Source organism: Copidosoma floridanum, unplaced genomic scaffold (genome assembly GCF_036245765.1).
Source record: "Copidosoma floridanum isolate Cflo_tuat_1 unplaced genomic scaffold, Cflo_Japanese_pri ptg000021l, whole genome shotgun sequence".
Taxonomy (NCBI): domain Eukaryota; kingdom Metazoa; phylum Arthropoda; class Insecta; order Hymenoptera; family Encyrtidae; genus Copidosoma; species Copidosoma floridanum.
Window position 1 is genome coordinate 3,401,190 of NW_028321898.1, and position 20,307 is coordinate 3,421,496.

Below are 20,307 nucleotides of genomic sequence, written 5' to 3' on the forward strand. Positions count from 1 at the left end.
TCAAAGTTGACAAGATATTATAAAAATCATCCGCACCTCTTAAATGTCCCCAAAAAGAAAGTAGTAAAATAAAAAAACTTTATTTGAATCCTTATCTTTTAGAAAACTACATCTGGTTAATAACATGAAAACGATAACTTAAAACGTGGACAATAAAAAGTTAGTATATTGGAAGATTGATATTACTTTTTGAGAATTTCAAATATCTGTAAAAAATAAAGACAGGATTAATACAACTGCAGGTGTAGTAGAGTTAAACTCATAACTAAGTGATTCACAGTTATACTTTTGAATATAAATAGTCAGCGTAAATGAACGTGAAATTGTCGTTGCATTGAGAAAATATGTTCATTGCTCCACGTGACCGCTAGCTTACCAACGGTCTGTTTTAGTTTACGTAAAGCGTTCATTTAAACTGATTATGTAGCTTCTCAAGTATACCTGAAAATCACTGTATTATGAAATTGACCTTACTATTCCTGTATGTTCATTAATCGTATTAAACAATCTGAAAACAATGAGTGAGCTTATATTTTTTTTGTTGTTGTTTAATTTAAATATACAATTATTGGTACAACGTGGAAAACGTAATTTACATGCACTTATTATATATTAAAAAGTCAATGGACTTATAGTTTAGAAGAATCTTAAAATGTTCCTTAAACTTTGCGGAGGATTATACTTCACGAGTAGCTTAAATAGTTCTAGGTCAAAAGATAATGTCAATTAAAAAAAATCGAACCCTCTAGAGTAGCACTTTATAAATGGTGTGGAAATTTATTTTGGAATATAGTTAATGTAAATGATTTGACACTAAACAATACTGTTACAAAACATAGAGCCCTACAAATATTAATATCTTTGCAAATAAAATCATATTATTAGGTATTTGATACAAAAAATAAATTCACCAAAATGTATTGTATTGTAGAAAAACTAAATATTTTCAAAAAAAATAAAGGTGTATATTAAATATAATAAAAGTGTTTTTTTTTTCAATTACGACATTCGACGGTTTACATTCTTTATTACGGTGTTTGTTGAACGTGCCGTTCTGCTCCCAATTGTTTCCATGATTTCTTGAGGTTTAGTGCATAAGCACACGATCAGTAAGAGCTAATTTAGGAGTGAGAATAAAAACTCCAAAGTCAGGTGTTAGTTTGAGCAACGTTTCGTTGGTCTTAACGCCAACCTCATCAGGTTCACTTTATTAACAGAAAAAACACAACAAATTTCATAAATTACATTACAGGGCCAATATATACAAATATCTACATTAATGCAAAATTAATTATAAGTAAGTAGTCACGAATAAAATAGTAATATAAATGATTTTAAAATTGAACAATTACTCACGTCTATATCGTTAAGACGATCGTTACAGACTGTTGGGCGCCTCGAACGAATAACGTAAGTGTCAAACATGTATGTATTTACGCATATACGTATAAACAGTAAATGTACGCTTCTTACGAATATAGATAACAGCAGTACATAACTACATTGTATTATTTAGAAAGATTACTGATAAAATCTTTATATATGTTATTGAGAAGTAAGGTATCTTCTTTCTTATTAATAGTGTGTTTAGTAAAGTGTATGTGTAGCATTTCAGATATTAATCTTTTTTATCTATTAGGTTCACGGTCTAGAATCTTTATTTAAGAAAAATTAAAATCATGGTTGAATTTTTTCATGTGTGAAGTGACAACAAGTTCATCTTTCTTGGTACTTTTATGTTTATTCAGGCGTTTTTTCAATGCTCTCTTTGTTTCACCTACATATGATGCAGAGCAAGAATCACATGCAAAATGATACACAACATTGGTTTTATCGAGCTTATCCATCTTGTCTTTCCCAAGAACCTCTAGCTGAACCCCTACAATAATAACAACAAAAAAGAAAAAATGTTCCAAAATTTAACAGATCTTGATGTACCAGAAAACGTAAAAAATTGCGTAGTTTTAGGACCAAAATTTGCGTTAAAAACACAATCTTTGTCAAATGGTGAAATTATTCAAATAATTAAGATGGTCGAATATAGCTTGCGGAAAATCAACGATCTTAATGGTGAATTAAAAAGTAAAATAAGAACAAAAATTACACAAGCCATGAAAATGTATAATAACAAAAAATTAAAACTTGACAACGTTGAACGTTCAAATGCTTTCAATTTAAAATGTACAAAAACGTTCCTTAGAAAGAACAAAAATATTATGTTTACTCGTTTAGATAAAGGAAATGTGACTGTTTGCCTTGACAGAAACGTATATGTGCAGAGCATGGAGTTGATGTTAAATGACAACACTACTTACATAATGATAGATAAGAATCCATTACGCAATTTACAATCAGATGGCCACAAAATTTTAACGAAACTGAACGACAACGAATTTTTAAATTTTAAACATCATAACAATTAATTAACGCAAACCAATACAAATTTACCTAGATGTTATGGGTTGCCAAAAATACATAAACCTTCCCTTTCATTCAGACCAATTATTTCATCCATTCTCCTACACACACTCGCCTCAATTCTCTATAATTCTCTTTCTAAAGTATTTGGAAAACCTTCTTCACATTTGAATAATAGCGTTGAACTTATAAAACAAATCAAAAATCTGAAAATACCGGAAAATCATATTTTTATTTCTTTGGATGTTATTTCTCTATTTACCAATATTTTGTTAGAATCAGTCAAAAATGGTTTGGAAAAAAGATACATGCACATCCACAGATTATCAAAAATTCTTTTTCATGAAATTATAGAATGCACAAAATTTTTGTTCAATAATGTTTACTTCACCTTTCATAAAAAATTTTATAAACAGATTTTTGGTAGCCCTATGGGCTCTCCTGTCTCTCCACTATTCGCTGACTTAGTTTTAGAAGATCTTGAGACGAAAGCCCTACGCGTGTTAAAAGACAATCATAATTGCGTTCCCTTCATATATAAAAGATACGTCGACGACACTCTCATATGTGTACATAAAGATCAGGCACAATTATTTTTACAGATTTTTAACAAACAGGACAATCACTTAAAATTCACTTGTGAAGTAGAAAAAAACAATTGAACAAATTTCTTAGACATAACAATTACATATAAAAACTTAAAAATAATCTCGAATTGGTATGTCAAGCCAATTTCATCGAATAGATTAATTAATTTCAATTCTAACCACCCCCGATCTTTAAAAGTCAATGCAGTATACAATTTGGTTGGTCGACCTATTCTTTTGTCTGATAAATTATACCACAGGAAGAATATTCTCATGGCAAAAAGAATTTTACGTGATAATGATTATACTGAACTTTTCATACAAAAATATATCAAGAGTAGACTTTACCAAATAAAAAATACTAATAATGATAATAACAACCTACTAAATGACAACCTACGTGATAAAATAAAAATTTCAATTCCATATCACCCATTATTCTTTAAATTTTGCTCAAAAATTTTGAATAAAATAAATATACAAATTAACCCTATTATTCAAAATAAGTTGGACAGTGTTATCATTCTTGGGAAAGACAAGATTGATAAGCTCGATAAAACCAATGTTGTGTATCATTTTGCATGTGATTCTTGCTCTGCATCATATGTAGGTGAAACAAAGAGAGCATTGAAAAAACGCCTGAATAAACATAAAAGTACCAAGAAAGATGAACTTGTTGTCACTTCACACATGAAAAAATTCAACCATGATTTTAATTTTTCTTAAATAAAGATTCTAGACCGTGAACCTAATAGATAAAAAAGATTAATATCTGAAATGCTACACATACACTTTACTAAACACACTATTAATAAGAAAGAAGATACCTTACTTCTCAATAACATATATAAAGATTTTATCAGTAATCTTTCTAAATAATACAATGTAGTTATGTACTGCTGTTATCTATATTCGTAAGAAGCGTACATTTACTGTTTATACGTATATGCGTAAATACATACATGTTTGACACTTACGTTATTCGTTCGAGGCGCCCAACAGTCTGTAACGATCGTCTTAACGATATAGACGTGAGTAATTGTTCAATTTTAAAATCATTTATATTACTATTTTATTCGTGACTACTTACTTATAATTAATTTTGCATTAATGTAGATATTTGTATATATTGGCCCTGTAATGTAATTTATGAAATTTGTTGTGTTTTTTCTGTTAATAAAGTGAACCTGATGAGGTTGGCGTTAAGACCAACGAAACGTTGCTCAAACTAACACCTGACTTTGGAGTTTTTATTCTCACTCCTAAATTAGCTCTTACTGATCGTGTGCTTATGCACTAAACCTCAAGAAATCACTTACATTCTTAATATTTTATTAATTTAATTGAATCCGCTTCATCCATTTGACTTTTTGTTCATTTATTCGTTTTTTACGTTGTGTATTATAAATTTTGTAAGCAAATCAGCATTAATTTGTATACTTACTGAATACTCAATAAAATCCAGAAAATTTAAAAAATATTTTAAGAAAATACTTTAAATCCTATTACGTCGTGCAATATTTATCCATTTCAACTTTTTTGTTGATTTTTTATACTTTCAATTTTTTTTATCCACTTTTATATACTTTTCATTGCAAACAAAAACATAGCAAATTTTAATTGTCTTTTTATAGCATTGGGTTTTACAAATATTTTAATAGTATTAAAATAGTTTAGTTTAATAGTATTCTTTGACTTATTGAATACTAAATATTAAAAGATCTGTTAATAAAAAATTGACGCGCAAAGGGCCAAACCCTACCTGTACGTTTAGTTTTGAGTATACTGCTATATTATAGTGTTAATTTGTGTTGAGTAAAAATGATGGATTCCTTTGCCTACGTGTTCTAACGTGTTTTTTACTCCAACCAAATGAAGATATCGAATAAAGTAAAAATATGTTTATTTTTTTATGTTTTCTTGGAAAAAGTGTGATTACTTATGCTTCTTTATGGCTCCAACACATTTTTGTTTGCTCTCTCTCACACTCTACTAACGCCCCTTGACAAAATAACAGAAAAGTATATTATTTTTTGTGTGCTCTATCACTTTTCTTCATAGCTCCTTTGATTTTGATGTAGTATAATAAATGTATGCTATGCTATCACGCTTTTAGATCCGTAATACTCCTTTTCATTCCTTGACGTCCGCTGTACACCACCACAGACTACTAATCTGTGATAAATTTTCAGGACATATTGATTTTTATCGCCTTTATTCTGACGGGTCATTGCAAAAATGCATTGCTATAGGGTGTTTATAAAATTAATAAAATTAATAATAGAATAAAAAATAAAAATTAGTCTCTAGTTGGAAAAAAATATATATTTTTACACGTATTGGTGATTTAAAAATGCAGCAGTTTAGAAACATCAATTTAAAACTATTTATAACAAGTTGTATAAATGTAGATATTGATGCGTAGATAATGTTAAATATATAAAAAAAAAAATAATTAGACATGTTATTACCAGCTTCTTACTTATAAATTATGTGAAAAAAAAACATTATACCTGGAAGCTTTTAGGTTCTAGTAAGTTAATTTTTAACTTCGAACATGTAAATCTTATTATTCTACTCTTCGTGTTTATATCATCTTATAGCCTTGTAAAGACAAGAATTAATTTGTCTAGGTCTGTACATCAAAACTAAAAAAATGAAGTACTATGGGCAGTGGTAATTTTGGGTTGAATCAACTTATTATTCATTATACCATACGATACGTGTTTTATGTATGTAGTAAGTGTGTTGTAAACGTTTTGAATGTTAGCGAGAAAACGCTATATATGTACTTGTACAAAAGTTTACTGACCTACTAGAGGTATGCATAGTCTTTTTATCCCAATATTTTACATTTTTTTTAATACTTATAATAGGATTATAACATTTAAACTTACTTTTACAATGTTTTTACATCCATACATACTAATTATGCGTGACTTCACTCGGGCCGTTTCTTTATCGTATTTATTGTTTGTGCATTTTACTTTTATAGTACTTAACTTGCGTCTGTTCATAATATCGCATCAGAATTTCCTTATTTTTTAAATATGAAATCTTTACTAACATTTTTATTGCGGGGCTTTGTCCTGACAAAGACTATAAAAAAGAATTACAGCCAATGATCTATGTACGTACAAAAACAATCACAGGGTGTACTGGACGTTTATAGATTGAAGTTACCGAGAAATCAATTCAAATAATAAGTAATTTTATTTTTTCTCTATATTATCAATCACATATTTCATAATAAATAGACGTTCGTGTGAATAACATACATATACTTCATAAAGATTTCATTAATATATTTATAAAAACTATGACATTGAAAAATATTTTGTTTACTGCACTGCTTAAAAATTTTTTTTTTAGGATTGCTAGATTGTACATCCAGCTCTTTAACAGAAAATAATTTGTATAAAAACTCATTCTTTGTCACGAAACAAAAAGTTGGAGAAGAAGTTGTGTGGATGCCTCCAAATGATATTGTATTACAAGGCGAATCATTGAAAAAGGTATATAAAAAATTTTTGCTTACCATGAATGATTTTTTTTAGTTCTCAAAAAATAACAAATAATGTTATTTTTGTACAAGCCGTGATATTTCGTGGTATGTTAGAGCTTCTAATAATTAACTTTTTGTTAAGTATGATAGTTAAACTAGGTTATTTCAGCGTTTGGCTGTTTTACCTTACAACTCTCAATTAACTAATACTTATATATAGACTTCCTTTTTAAATTAAGCTTCTATTTTAAAAACCGTGTTGCTTATAAGAATCTTGTAGTATTTTAAAATGAATTTTCTGTTACAAAATGTATAAACTATTATGCGAGGTTATAATTAAGTTAACAAATTTTCTCGCATTCGCTGTGAACCATACTTTTTAACAAAAATATTATTGGTAATATTAAATTCATTCAAATACTGGAATGCTCCAAGACTGAAACAAAAGTGAATTGAAAACTGTATGACTATAGAATTAGCTACATGAGTGTATAATTTTTCAAGAATCAGCTCAAATGAACAATTAATTCGATTTTTTATGAGAAAAGTGAATTTAAATACTTGTGTTCAATATTTAATATAAGATTGCTTATAGGTTTGCACCGAGCAGCATATATTAATCCATTTCCAAAGCCACTTATCCAGTTGAAAAAAAAATCACTTGTCACACCCCTAGCCAAAATTAGGAACATGGCTTCTTTAGCAGGAACTAACTGAGCTATTCAAGATTGCTAAAAGAGTGGTTCGTGGCCACCCACCAAACTATCTTAAAGAAAACGTACTTCTTGGTCCAAATGAAGTAGGCTTTCGTTGTTGTCATAGCACCCAGACTGCGATTCTTTTGATCTTCGATAATATATGTAGAGCTATAGAAGCTGGTATGCTAGCGATATTTGTCACCTTTAACCTATCCAAGACATTCGATACTATCTCGCATCCGTTACGGCTACGAAAGCTTAAAAGCCTTAACTGTGATGATGACACGATCAAGTGGTTTGATAGCCACTTAATGGGTAGAAGGCATGCCACCTTACGTGATGATCAAGTGGTATTTAAATGGCAGATACCGACGGCTGGAGTGCATTAAGGTAGCGTCTTTGGTCTTCTGCTTTTTTTCGATCTTTATAAACGACCTCCATAAAGTTCTGCAGTTTAGTCGTTATATGTGTTATGCTGATGACTTTTAAATATACCTCATATATCGCCCTGAAGATCTTCTTGTTACCATACAGAATCTTAATCGAGATGTTCATGTGGTGGCTCACTGGGTAGCAGTGATCACCTACGCTTAAGTGTTAATAGAACCAAGGCAATGGTTTTTGAAAGTGCAAATCAAATTTGTCGACTTGATCTTTCTAATTTACCCAAAATTTTTGTTAATGGGCTGGCAACTAGTTTCGTCTCTGAATTAAGAAACCTTGGTTCAGACTTGCTCTTACACTTTGAATTAAGAAATACATGCTCGTTTTACATCAAGTCAGATTTTTAAGGTCCTCTACTTATTTTAGTTTTGTCACTGAGCCCTCTCTTTTTCACTTAGATGACGACTGGTTAACAGTTTTATATTTTCTCATTTCGGCTATATAGCTGCTGTATATCATTCTATACATGCGCCTTATAATCTTCGACTGCAAGAGCTCAAAATACCTGAGTAAGGTTTGTATTTGCTACAATAGGATGAAAAGACAGTCATTTCTTATCGCTTGGCTTTGTGCTGGCTTACTGTCTCTAGCAGTTAAAATTGTATACTTCGCTCCTTAGCACTCTCTATTGTGACAAAACGTTCCCCTAGTTATCTTGCTAGTCACTTTGCCAAGCTTCAAAATCCAGATATTCTAAGACGTTTTGCTCGTTTTTCTTTGCGCCCACTTGTTGTTCCTTGGACATGCACGAAAATATACCGAAAGTCATTGATTCCCGAATCAATTACTTTCTTAATCTCGCTTAATGTGAATGATATAAATGCAGAAAATTACAATGCCCTTAAAACGTCCATTGTATCTTTTTTACTTAATAGATATTGGAAAGATTTGAGTGTGGAGTGCAGTGGTTCATTGTCGGTCTTCTTAGGTGTCAGATCGTGAACATTGCCTATTTTTATAGATTTTGCTATCCCTAGCCATATTATTTTTTGTCCTTGGCAATTATTATATTGTAAAATACCACAGACAAATACTTTTTAAATAGAGGCCAAACGATTCTACACTATAGAATTAATAATGTTTTTATAGTAAAATAAACAAAATAAAATAAATTAATTAAACAACGCTACAATACATTGAAAAACCCTGGTAAACTAGCAATCTCATCTCATTTTATTTAATTTATTCACGATATTTACTGTTTTTCTATTTTATCCTTTGTTAAAGTTTAGCTACAGTATGCGCTATAAAATGTATAAGCCTTTAAGTTTTACTGGTAAAAATGCAGTTTTGCCTTATTTAAATTAATTATGAATTATAATATTTAATATTATCTTACATGATCTTTGTCATTACATTGTTGTATTATTGTACCAAAATTGATCATGTTTACTACTATTATTGTTATTACTATTTCTTTGTACTTATATTAAGAGTCACACGTGGCACTACTTCATGGCTTTAATAAATTTTACTATTCTATTCTATTCTATTCTAATTATTGATGACTTGCTTTAGTAAGTTTTTGAGACGGCGGTGACGGACGACTTTGTTCAGACTTACTAATCACTCTAGTGAACGATGGACCATGTGCTGTGCGACTTTTCCTTCGCCAGGTGTTACCTTAATTAGAGATGAGTTCTCTAACGTTTCCCACAAATTCACTGACTTAGCAGCCAACAGGGTGACAAGCAGCCGAACCACCGATTCCACCATCATCAACCGCCTACTCCAGAAAGCAGTCTCTATTACCTGCCACTCTGCTATGCCCGTCTGTTTCTTTGCTCACCCAACCCACGCCTTGTCGTCACTATCTACGAACAATAGACATGTATCGCTCGACCTGATTTCTGTGGACAGCGCTGGAGGAGAGTCCCTATGGTGTCAGCCCGTGGTTGGAACTTCCAACAAGCTTTGTGCCATTAGTAACAGCTTATCTTACACGCAGGGTCTGGTAATACGTGCTAAAGTATGCCACCACATAAGAAATATCCATTCGCAGCGAACCTTCAGGTAGTGAACGATGCCCACAACACAATCTCGACCAGTGACGACGACGGCACGCGCCTTACCTACGACCAATCAATTACTCTTTGTATAATACACACACACTCGCTCTCTCCCTCTCACTCTTTCTCTCGCTCTCTCTCTCTCTCTCTCTCTCTCTCTTTCTCTCTCTCCCCTAAGAAGTTCTAATGAGTGTGTTGACTAAAGTTTTTGATCAGCATGCACCTCTTCGGACAATTAAGGTCAAAAACAAACCTACCTTGTGGCTCTTAGATGATTTCAAGACTTATTAGAGATCGTAATCGGGCTTGGCGTAACTACAGACACCAAAGAACTGAAGAGCTCCACAGTGAGTATAAACGGCTGCGTAACGAGGTAAAAGCTGATATCAAGAAGTTAATGTATGAGTACCACCGTTACAGATTCGATGAGTGTAAACCAACTCCTGTATTATGGAATGTTACCAGATTGCTAGAAGTTATCGGACGTGACGAGAACATTACTTAACTCCCTATCTTGGCTACTAAGTACTTAGCTAAATAAGAACTTTATCTAGCCTAAAGAACATGAGCCTGCGCCTGATTTCTCCTGATGACTGTTTTTTATTTTAGACACATAGAGTCCATTGACTTCCTCAGTGCTTGAAATTTTCATCTTCTAGTGCATCTGGAACAGATGGGTTGTTCTTTATGTACGTCAAGCTTTGTCTTCCTACCATATTTCCTGTATCAACAAATTTATTTAATGTCTCACTTCAACCTGGTGTTTTTTCCAGCATGTGGAAGCATGCCATCATTGTGTCAATACCTAAGAAAATGAATGCTATGACTGCGCATAATTTCAGGCCTATCAGCATATTGGGACCTTGGCTAAAATTCTTAAAGCTGTTGCATTGAATCAAATTCTCCAATATATTGAGAGCAATAAGATCTGTAAATGGCTCTCTGGATTAGACTAAGAACCGACTTTGAAAAGCTGTCAAGGATAAAGGCTATCGCTTGAACTCCTTCTGATCCATGTTTTTAAAGAAAAATTGTACAGGCATTTGCTTGCCACTGAATGTAATGAGTTCATTTAGACTGCCGCGCTTGATTATATTGCTCTTGCGTCGCATTGGTTCGATTAAGATTAGATTTTCTTGTTCTAATAATTACACCGGCACACAAAAAAAAAGTGGACTGTACTTCTGACCAGACCCACTTATCTTTATGTATTTTGACGCGCTGAATCCGAATCCGAGGTCTGTTTGATCCGTACACCCTCAAAATTTTGAGTAAATTGCGAAAAACTGCAAAAAATAGCTGAAAATCGTAAAAAATCACATTTTCGGCTCTTCAGACATTAAAAAAAAATTTCCTACACATGTGACGAGGTTGATTCATATGTATTTTGATGCGTTAAATCTGAATCCGAGGTTCGTTTGATCCGTACACCCTCAAAATTTCGAGTAAATCACAAAAAACTGCAGAAAATAGCCGAAAATCGTAAGAAATCATATTCTTAGCTCTTAAAGCTCTTGGCATGATAAATTTTGTTTCAATCAATCAATCTCTGAAATTAGTAAAGTCAACACGCTTTTCAATGATACCGTTACTGTTTCAACTTTGAAACACGAATAATCGATACTTTAAGATCATTTTTACATTGATTGTCCTGTGTGCTGCATAACTTGTGTGAAAAAGAGACACAAATATTAAAATCAGTAAGGCAGACAAAGTCAGACCTGTGAAAAACCTCGTCACCAAGCACATAGCTCACTTACTGTAAAAAGCTCTAAATCTAAAGAAGTGCACATCCCTAGTTTTTCTCTAGACTCTGTGCACCTTCACTGTAACATAGGTAAAAGTTTCAGTTTACGGTCTCGTTTTTCTTTTTGACACAAGTTTTGCATTGTCATAAAATTTTAGTGTGCCTGTGTGTCAGAGTTTTTACTTGATCGTATGCGTATTTGTACTTACTATCAGCGCTCAACCACGTTCTAAAATTGTGTAATTCAATAAATTGACAAAAAATCTATTTTTTTAGTTGAGCAATTTATCGTACTTTTAAAATTTATATTTCTAATTAATGTGGTAAGGTCCAAAAGTTACCGGCCTTCTCACATTACATTAATCGGAGACACAAAACTAACCTATCATTAAATTACTAGACTTTTAGTCACCTACCTACAATAAAAGATATTAAGTCATTTCATTTCATTAGAAAGATATAGCATTTTAAAGTCAGATAGTCGATAAAAAATTCGAAATGGATGAAATTTAATATCGAGCTGTGATCAAATTCTTCACAAAAGAAGGCAACACGCCTGCCAAAATCAAACATTGTTTGCATGCTGTATACGGTCAATCTTCTCCTTTGTATTCCACCGTCAAAGAATTGGCATAATAATTTCGTTTGGAAAGACAATTAATTGAAGATGAACCTCGTCCAGGACGCCCATCCAAGGCCATTACTGATAAAAACATTGAATTTGTGGAGCAGAAAGTACTGGAAGACAGACGGCTTAAGATTAAAGAATTAGCAGCTATGAAGGGACTTGAACATTTGGGTATGAATAAGGTCAGTACAAGGTGGGTCCCAAAACTTCTTTCTGCTGTTCAAAAACGAGAACACGTAAAGTCCTGTGCTCACTTTTTATCCCTTTGTTAAGGCCGATAGTAAGAAGTTTTGAATTCTATTGTTTCAGGACATGAAACCATGGTTCTTTATCATGATCCTCTATCAAAAAGGGAATCGATGGAGTGGCGTCGTCTGAGCTTACCGAGGCCAAAAAAAGCAAAGATGATTAAATCACTAAAAAAGATTATGGCTACAATATTTTGGGATTTCCAAAAAATTTTGTCAGTGGATTTTAAAGAACGCAACACAGATATGACGGGCAAATAATAAACTTCCTTGTTGTATCAGTTACGAGATGCTATTTATAAAGAACGTCGAAAAAAATCGTCACGAAAAGTTTTGTTGCTTCATTACAACGTGCCGGTTCACACATCAGGTGTTTCAAAGGCTACTATTGAAGAATACTGTTTCACTGAGCTTGATCATCCACCGTATAGTCCTGACTTGGACCCAAGTGACTATTGTTTATTTTCAAAATTGAAATTGGACTTACGAGGGAAAAAATGTGTGAAAATAAAGGGTGATTATGTTGAAAAATAATGTAAGTGGTTAAAGATTTTTCCTTCATTTTATAGTTTAGGCCGAAAACTTTTGGACCTTACTGCGTAGTATAAATAGTAAAATAGTTTGAATATACTGTTTAATATAGTGTTTTTAATAAGTGAGAAAAGTAGTTTGGCCAATAAAAAGAGCCTTGTAGGGCAAAACAAGTTTATTGTTCAATCGTAACGTCTAGCTCAGCGATGTAACATGGCTGCTATCCCCAAAAATATTGGTTATTTTTACATAGTTGAGTTCGTACAGTCATTATTAATTCAGTTTTATGTAAGCAGAGTTATAATTTAGTGCAGGAGGTAGTTATAGTATTAAAATAAAAGCAATATTTAATATTCGGTCTACCTAGATCGAACAGATCTAAAAGTAAAAAGATGCGACGAAATTACAAATTTTTTTTCAGTTGATGTCGTCACACGTCAGAATGTGACTTTTTTAACCCATTTAAGCATTTGTTAAAGTGACTGAAAATAAAAGAAACTGCAAACGTTTATCTATTAATGGTCTAACAGTGACTTTTTCACGTGCCTTACTTTCAACAGTGATTCAAGCAGTGGATACCAACACTGCTTCTACAGTAGCATGTCATCTCAACCGTTACTGAGCCGCAATACTTGATGTTTGAGAACTTAAGGACTGATCCATGTTATCATCTACAAGAACCATGGCCAGATTTGATGAATTATTAGAGAACTAGAGCGATTTTCAGGTTTTAAATAAAGCAAATTACTATCCTTTCTACCAGATTTGCTGCAAGTTGCCTGTGATTCGTACTCTTACAGTATGCTACTGAAAAAAATTGTAGCAAAGTTGACAGCGCTTTCTAAGAGTGTACTTTTTACCTACTGACTTTGTCAAAAACTTGCCACAATTCGAAACTTCGCGTAATTTTGAGGCCTCGATGCTGATGGCTTACCCCACATCTTGTTCCACGCTTTAAATGACTTCAAGGACATCTGTTGTCCCTCAAGATATTTCATCAACCTTAAATTTTTCACGTCACTTATTTCCGTACTGTTCTTCCAACAACTTCTAAGCCTCACTTATGGCATTAAGTGGCATTTTCTTCTCCAAATTAAAAGTCTCGACATTAAGACTCATACTCAAGTAATACATTTCAACTGCCGCATACTGCCTAATACTGTGCTTTGCCTTGAATAGTCTCTTAAAAGTTGGCCATTTCGAGTAGTCATCCGTAAATTTAGTACGGTGTGCTACTTGCAACTGCACTTCTGATTGCTGAGCTGTTGCCATTTGTAGGGGAGCAGCAACCGACATTAATAAAAGATCAAAATTACTAACAGCCGATTGAGCAACCTCCAGTGAGTCGATATAATCTCTTAAGTAACTTTTTTGCTTCAAGTTTAAACTAAGAAATTATTCAAAATTTTCTTCTTAAAAATATAAATTATTGAAATCAACATCACTGCTTCCAACCATCTCGTCGTAAGCTCTCTTATATTTTTCGAAAATTTTATCCTACTAGTCCCCTTGCACCTCTTTGGCACTTTTGGTCATTTTTGGCTTACTTTTCTTCTTGGAATATACAAATATTTTTTGAATCTGCTTCACTAATTTACATAAACTAGCTGAAAATCAATCTATTTCAATTCAGTTTGTTAAATATGACGGTAATAACAAAAAAAAATTTAAAAAAAAAGGTTTAACTCTTGTACGAACAACAACAGTAACAAAAACCACTCACTAAATTGTGACTAAGAACCCCTAAAGAAAGACAGTTAAAGTTTTCAAGTGGTTAAAAAATAAATTTGATCACTTATTAACACATGATGAAAACATATAAAGATCACAGCCTAAATTTTGCCGCCTGTATAAATAAAGAGTTTTAATAGTAGAAGATTTCAGCAACTCAAGCTTATACTTGCTATAGTCGATAGATATTTGTGCCACTTTTTAACTCTCATGAATAGAAACTCAACAATAATAATCACACTGTGAATACTGACTGATCGGCAACTATTTCTCTACCAACAGAAGGCAGAAGTTTAACACTTACAAGTAATCCAGCTGCTACGTGCCGGAGCAATCATCATGACTATCTCATGCTAAAAACTCACCTGAGATCTGAGCCAAAATTTCTCAAAAAGTATCCTTACTGAAAAAAAAAAGAAATTTCACAGTATTCAAAGCTATCCTGTTGTTGTTATCACTTTAACAATACATCGAAAAACACATCTGTAAAAGGGTTTTGTGTCAATTTTTTAAAGACGAAATAAATTTTTCAAATTCTCAGGTAAGATCTCAGGTGCTTTTTCATATGAGATATCAAATGAGATTTCATTTGAACATTCAAATAATTGATTTAATGTTTTAAAATTGCACACGGATGTGTTTTTCGATGTACCATCCAAATGGTGTTATTATCGGGAAACTTTAAATAGTGTAAAATTTGGAACTACTTTGGAATTTTTCTTAGTAAGAACACTTCTTAAGATATTTAAGCTGAGGTTTCAGATGAGTGTTTGGTATGAGAAAGTTACCTGAGAACTCAGGTGAGGTCTCATCTAATGGTCCAAGAAAGAGTATGGTTTCGTAGCACTGATAGTCTCAAAATACTTAAAGGACCAAATGTTTATTTAGTGACTTTTCATGATGTGAAGAAAGTAGTTTTGTCAATAAAATGAGTCATGTAGGTCGAGACAAATTATTGGCTAAGATTAGTTAAGATTAGATTTAGTTTTTTTAAGGTTTTGTGGCTATGTCATTTCAGGCTTTCTTGTGAAAATACATTATATGAACATAAATATAGATCGTAGAAATACATAATGAGTTAAGTAATACAAAAAATATAAGTAATAAACGTAACCGCATGTTTTACAAGTAAGAAATTAAGAAAATACAGAAGGTACGCAAATTTAAAAAATAATAAGTGTACAAAGTTTAGTGAAAAGTTGTAAATTAACATTAATTACGATAAGAGACTGACGTATAAGAATACAGAAACAGGTTAGTAGCAAATAAAAGTTTTTAAAGGAGCCATTAGTATTAGTATAACTCTAAGTTTACTAATAATTTGGTAGTTATACCGTGAGTAAATGAAAAGAGTAGTGTAGAAATGTAAGACATAAGTGCATCAAGCTACAGTAGTTGTTAATAATAATAATTCAAGCTTACGTAATGAAACTGCGTCACCCTTCCGAATTAAAGAGTTCTTTTTTTGCGATCAAGTATAGACTTTCGAAGCAATCCTTTAAACTTAGCAATAAGAGACTAACCAAAAGCTGATAAGCTAGTACGATTCTATTGATAAGTAGCTTAGATTAAAAAGGATTGACGATAAACTTTCACTCTAAAACGGAGACAGCATAATAACGGAGGCAATACGCTTGCTGATTGTCTTACATTATCCATATTATCAATTTGTAGAAAGTTATGAGTCAAATAATGTGGACAATTATATGTAATAATTCAGTATATCATTAAACGTAAAATGTAATTACGTTTTCCAGCAACTTATAATTAACTTAGGACTAAACGATACAAAGTGACATGAAAGAATCGATGTATATTGCCAAAAACAAAGCGTAAGGTAGCATTTATTGCCTTGTGCAGCTTTGCATTAGAAGTCGGTTCAACTTGATGATAGGCAATGGGCATTTAATCAAAAAGTGGAAGTATGAAGTTTTCCACTAATTTATTTTCAAGCTCCAATGATAGTGAATTTTTAAATAATTTCAAAGAAAACAAGACACTGTAAAGACTTGTCCAGACAAACGTTTTAAATGCCAATCCCAATTTAATACGGGAGTAAGCCATAGACCTAATGTTTTAATTTCAGTCACGAGTTTAATGCTAACTCTATCGAGAGTGATTTTGGATAAAGTAGCCCAATAAATTTTTTTTAAAATACGTAGAGCTGCCCATTAACATTGCTAAGGTCGTAAGAAAGTTAATTTTAAGGTAGTTGAAATCCTACCATCTAGCTATGCTGCAAACGATGTTTCCTACATTATTCAAAGCATCACAAATATAATTAGGAGAATAAATGAAATAAATTCATAAGTTATCTGCATATAATTTGTATACATGATTTTAAATGACAGTAGGTAGATCATTGATTAGTACAAAAAACAAAAGTAGTAATACTGCCCTGAGGCACACCCGACGTAGGTATCATCCAGTCTCACACATGTTCATTATTTAAAACTGCCAACTTACAATTGTGGAAATAACTGTTGAACCATCTAATAGTAGAGTCGTCACAGTTTAAGTTGCGTAACATTTCCAAAAGTAGAGTATGGATAACTGTATTAAATGCTTTAAAAAAATCAAATAGAACTAGGATCATAAGTTCTTTGGTGCCAATTCTAAAACAGATGCCATTAAGAATATAGAACATGGCTGTTTGGGTACTATGCCCTTTTTTTAAGCCCCTCTGATGCGTATCAATAAGATTGCATGCCTCAAGGTAATGCATGAATTGGTTGTGTATCAATCGTTTAGCAATCTTAGAAGTCTCCGAAAGCTTGGGTAAGTGTTGGGTGTCAAATGGTAATGTAAAGAATTCTATTGAAGTCAGAGGGATGATGAGAGCGGTTTTCCAATAATCATAGGTATGTGATAGTTATATTCTAGTAATACGGGACATGTACATAAAATTTTTCTGGAAAAGCTTACATTTTTCTAAGAAAAAAATGCTATATTAGTCGTAAGAAAGCCAGTTTATCTATGGCTTAAGGTAAAAAGATTTTTTCTTCCAAGAAATATTGTAACCATTGAGGGTGAAGCACCTGACTCGCTCAGCAATTGCACAGAACTGCAGAAAGTTAGTTTAAAAATTAAGATTGTCACGAAGCTTCATCCCTGTGGAGTTTTCAAAAAATGATCTTCAGAAAGCCCTCATTGAGCAAAATTTGCCTAACTGCAAAACTTATGATATCAATATGAAACATATAAGTATACTCTGCACGTCAGAAAAACTATCACTCTAGCATCGTGCCGATAAAACTGTAAGTCAGAAAATAATAATCTTTGTTGATAAAAATTGGATCCTTATTGATTGATGCTCTTGTCATTTTTATTTTCATATTACAGTGTTTCAATACTATAAATGTCTTAGTTTTGGTAATTTATTTTACTTGTACTGTAAAATTCGATCTGTAAAACTGAAAGACGTCCTGCAGAATCTTATGTTCTAAAACCATTGGTATATCTTTTGGTTGTTTGATTTTACATTAACAGTTAAATTTTCAGGTTGTAATATGTTGGTCAGAAATAACTTACTTAGTTAGATTTTGCTCCTGAAGTTAAAAATATAATCACTTGTTCACCAACTTAAAATTTATCATTTCATCCGTAAAAGTTGAGAGTTTTACTAAACTTGAAATGTAGTTACTGCCAATGATAACTTGGTGGATCTAAAATACTGTGCTTTCAATACAGAATATAATCTTAATGTCAATGCTTCTTCCACGACTGTTAAAAAGCGACTGAATGATATAAGACTATGGTTCTAGTTTACATACTTTTTGGCAATAACTGTGACAGGAATCGTGAGCAAAAACGAACGCTTAAAAATGGAAACCTTGATATTTTTGATGGTTCTACTTAATTTTACTAACTCCTAAACAAATTTAAAAAATCGATAGATGCCTGCAAATCATCATGGCTGTCGAAATAAGTTACATAATTGCCAAGTTTTTGATATGCCACCCAATAAATTCTAAGTATATCCTTATCAACACGATTTACTACAGAAAATTCCACATTACAGCATCTCATTAGCAGATAACTTGGTTCTTATAAATATTGCACGAAAGCTTGAGCTCCATCGTCAGAGAAAGTTTTGTTAAAGCTCTATTATGCAACTATACCTAAATAATTTTTAGAACGAAGTTCTTTATCGCAAATTACGATGGGATATATACTCCCCGTGTATTTCCTGTGTATAAAAACGGTTGAGAACGGGGAGCCATCAGTCAGACAGTGTAAGAAAACAGCGTGGACTTTATGGGGGGTAGGGGAATACAGAGCAGCAGTGGCGGCACAGACAGAGAGAGGGAGAAAGCCAGCTACCTCAGAAACCCATCAGCGAGAAAGTATAAGGAAAAAGCGTGCACTTGTAGGGAGGGGGAAGACAAAGCAGCAGTGGCGACACAAAGAGAAAGAGGGGAGACGTGCACTCCCATTTTCGCTCGTTAGAAAAAAAAAAAAAAAAAAACTAAATTAAAAAACATTTGATAAAAAATCAAATGCAAAAAAAATTTTTTCAAACGGATGTTATTCTAATAAATATGAGCACTTGTTTTGTTGACATGCATACACGCTACTTTCACACCCATCTAAGCTCAGGTGCCACAATCACACAACCAGTAGGAAATTGGTGGCAGATTTTAATATTAAAATTAATGAAATAAATAGAGAGAGAAAATGTTGACGTGAATGCCAAGTGTAGTGTTAGGCATAGTCCTATTGCCGTGTTGTAGTGAGTTACTGTATGCAGTGTTCTCGTATACAATGTATACACGCATGTATGTATGTGAGTGTAGCTTGTTCACAGAATTATGGATGTAACCATGAAAGCATGCATGTATGATGCATGTGTGTGTGTTCTTTCTACTTCTACTGTTCAAATGAGTACATGTTTGCCTGCGCGCATGTGTGTGGAATATAGTAGTTAATATTACTACTATATACACTACTAAATATTATTAATTTAATAAAGTACATTAACAAATAGTTTTTGCATCCATAACAGATCGATGCAGATAACCAGTATTGATTAAACGGGCATTAATGATGTGGTATAACCTCCAAACATTACGCCATATCTTTAAAAGGAAACAAAATAGAGCAAAAGTAACAAGTTTTATGGTTTTTCTGAAGGGAGTCTAGTGACGCACAAAAATAGAGGCGCTAGATTATGAAAAAACATAACCTCAATTTTTGATGTTTTCGATGTAATTTCATGAAATGAAGAGGGATAATCATAAGAAAAGTTATATTACGTTTAGTACAGAATAATAATAATGCAGAAATTATTATCCATGATCATGCATGCACATAACCTTCAAATATTATAAAAATGCCATATCTTTAAGAGGAAGCAAGATATGGAAAAAATAGCAAGTTTGACACGTTTTCTAAAGAGAAAAAACATCGTAGCACACCAAAAGAGGTGTTGGGTTATGTGAAGACATAACCACAAATTTCAGTATTTTTCATATTTTTCGATAACATTAAGGTAGAAAATTTGTGGGAAAAGTTTTTATTATGATATACTTTAAAATTTTATATATTATGTTCAACGTATTTCTTTTTTTAAAAATTTACTTACTACTCGCTTAACTAATTACGGGATCATAACAGGTTGACTAGTCCTTCGTGAAAAACCAGTTGAAGAAAAAAAATTAAACGCAATAGTAGTAAAGTCATTAAAAATAATTTATTTTCCCATTTTTTTGATACTATTTATTTCTGTTTAGCTTGTTAGGCACTATAATAAAATAATAAT

The 20,307-nt window shown here is 32.2% G+C and overlaps 1 protein-coding gene across 2 annotated transcripts in view; it reads left to right on the forward strand.

The window, feature by feature from the left end:
• The window catches only part of mRpL46 (mitochondrial ribosomal protein L46), a 378,489-nt gene that overhangs the window by 132,036 nt on the left and 226,146 nt on the right, over window positions 1–20,307 (forward strand). For both annotated transcript variants that reach the window (XR_016293160.1, XM_089594387.1), the window contains exon 3: window positions 6,378–6,520. Coding sequence is in view for 1 of the 2 variants with exons in the window: in XM_089594387.1 (XP_089450513.1) it covers window positions 6,378–6,520 (143 nt within the window). In the remaining variant the exon portion in view is untranslated. The remainder of the gene's footprint in view (window positions 1–6,377; window positions 6,521–20,307) is intronic.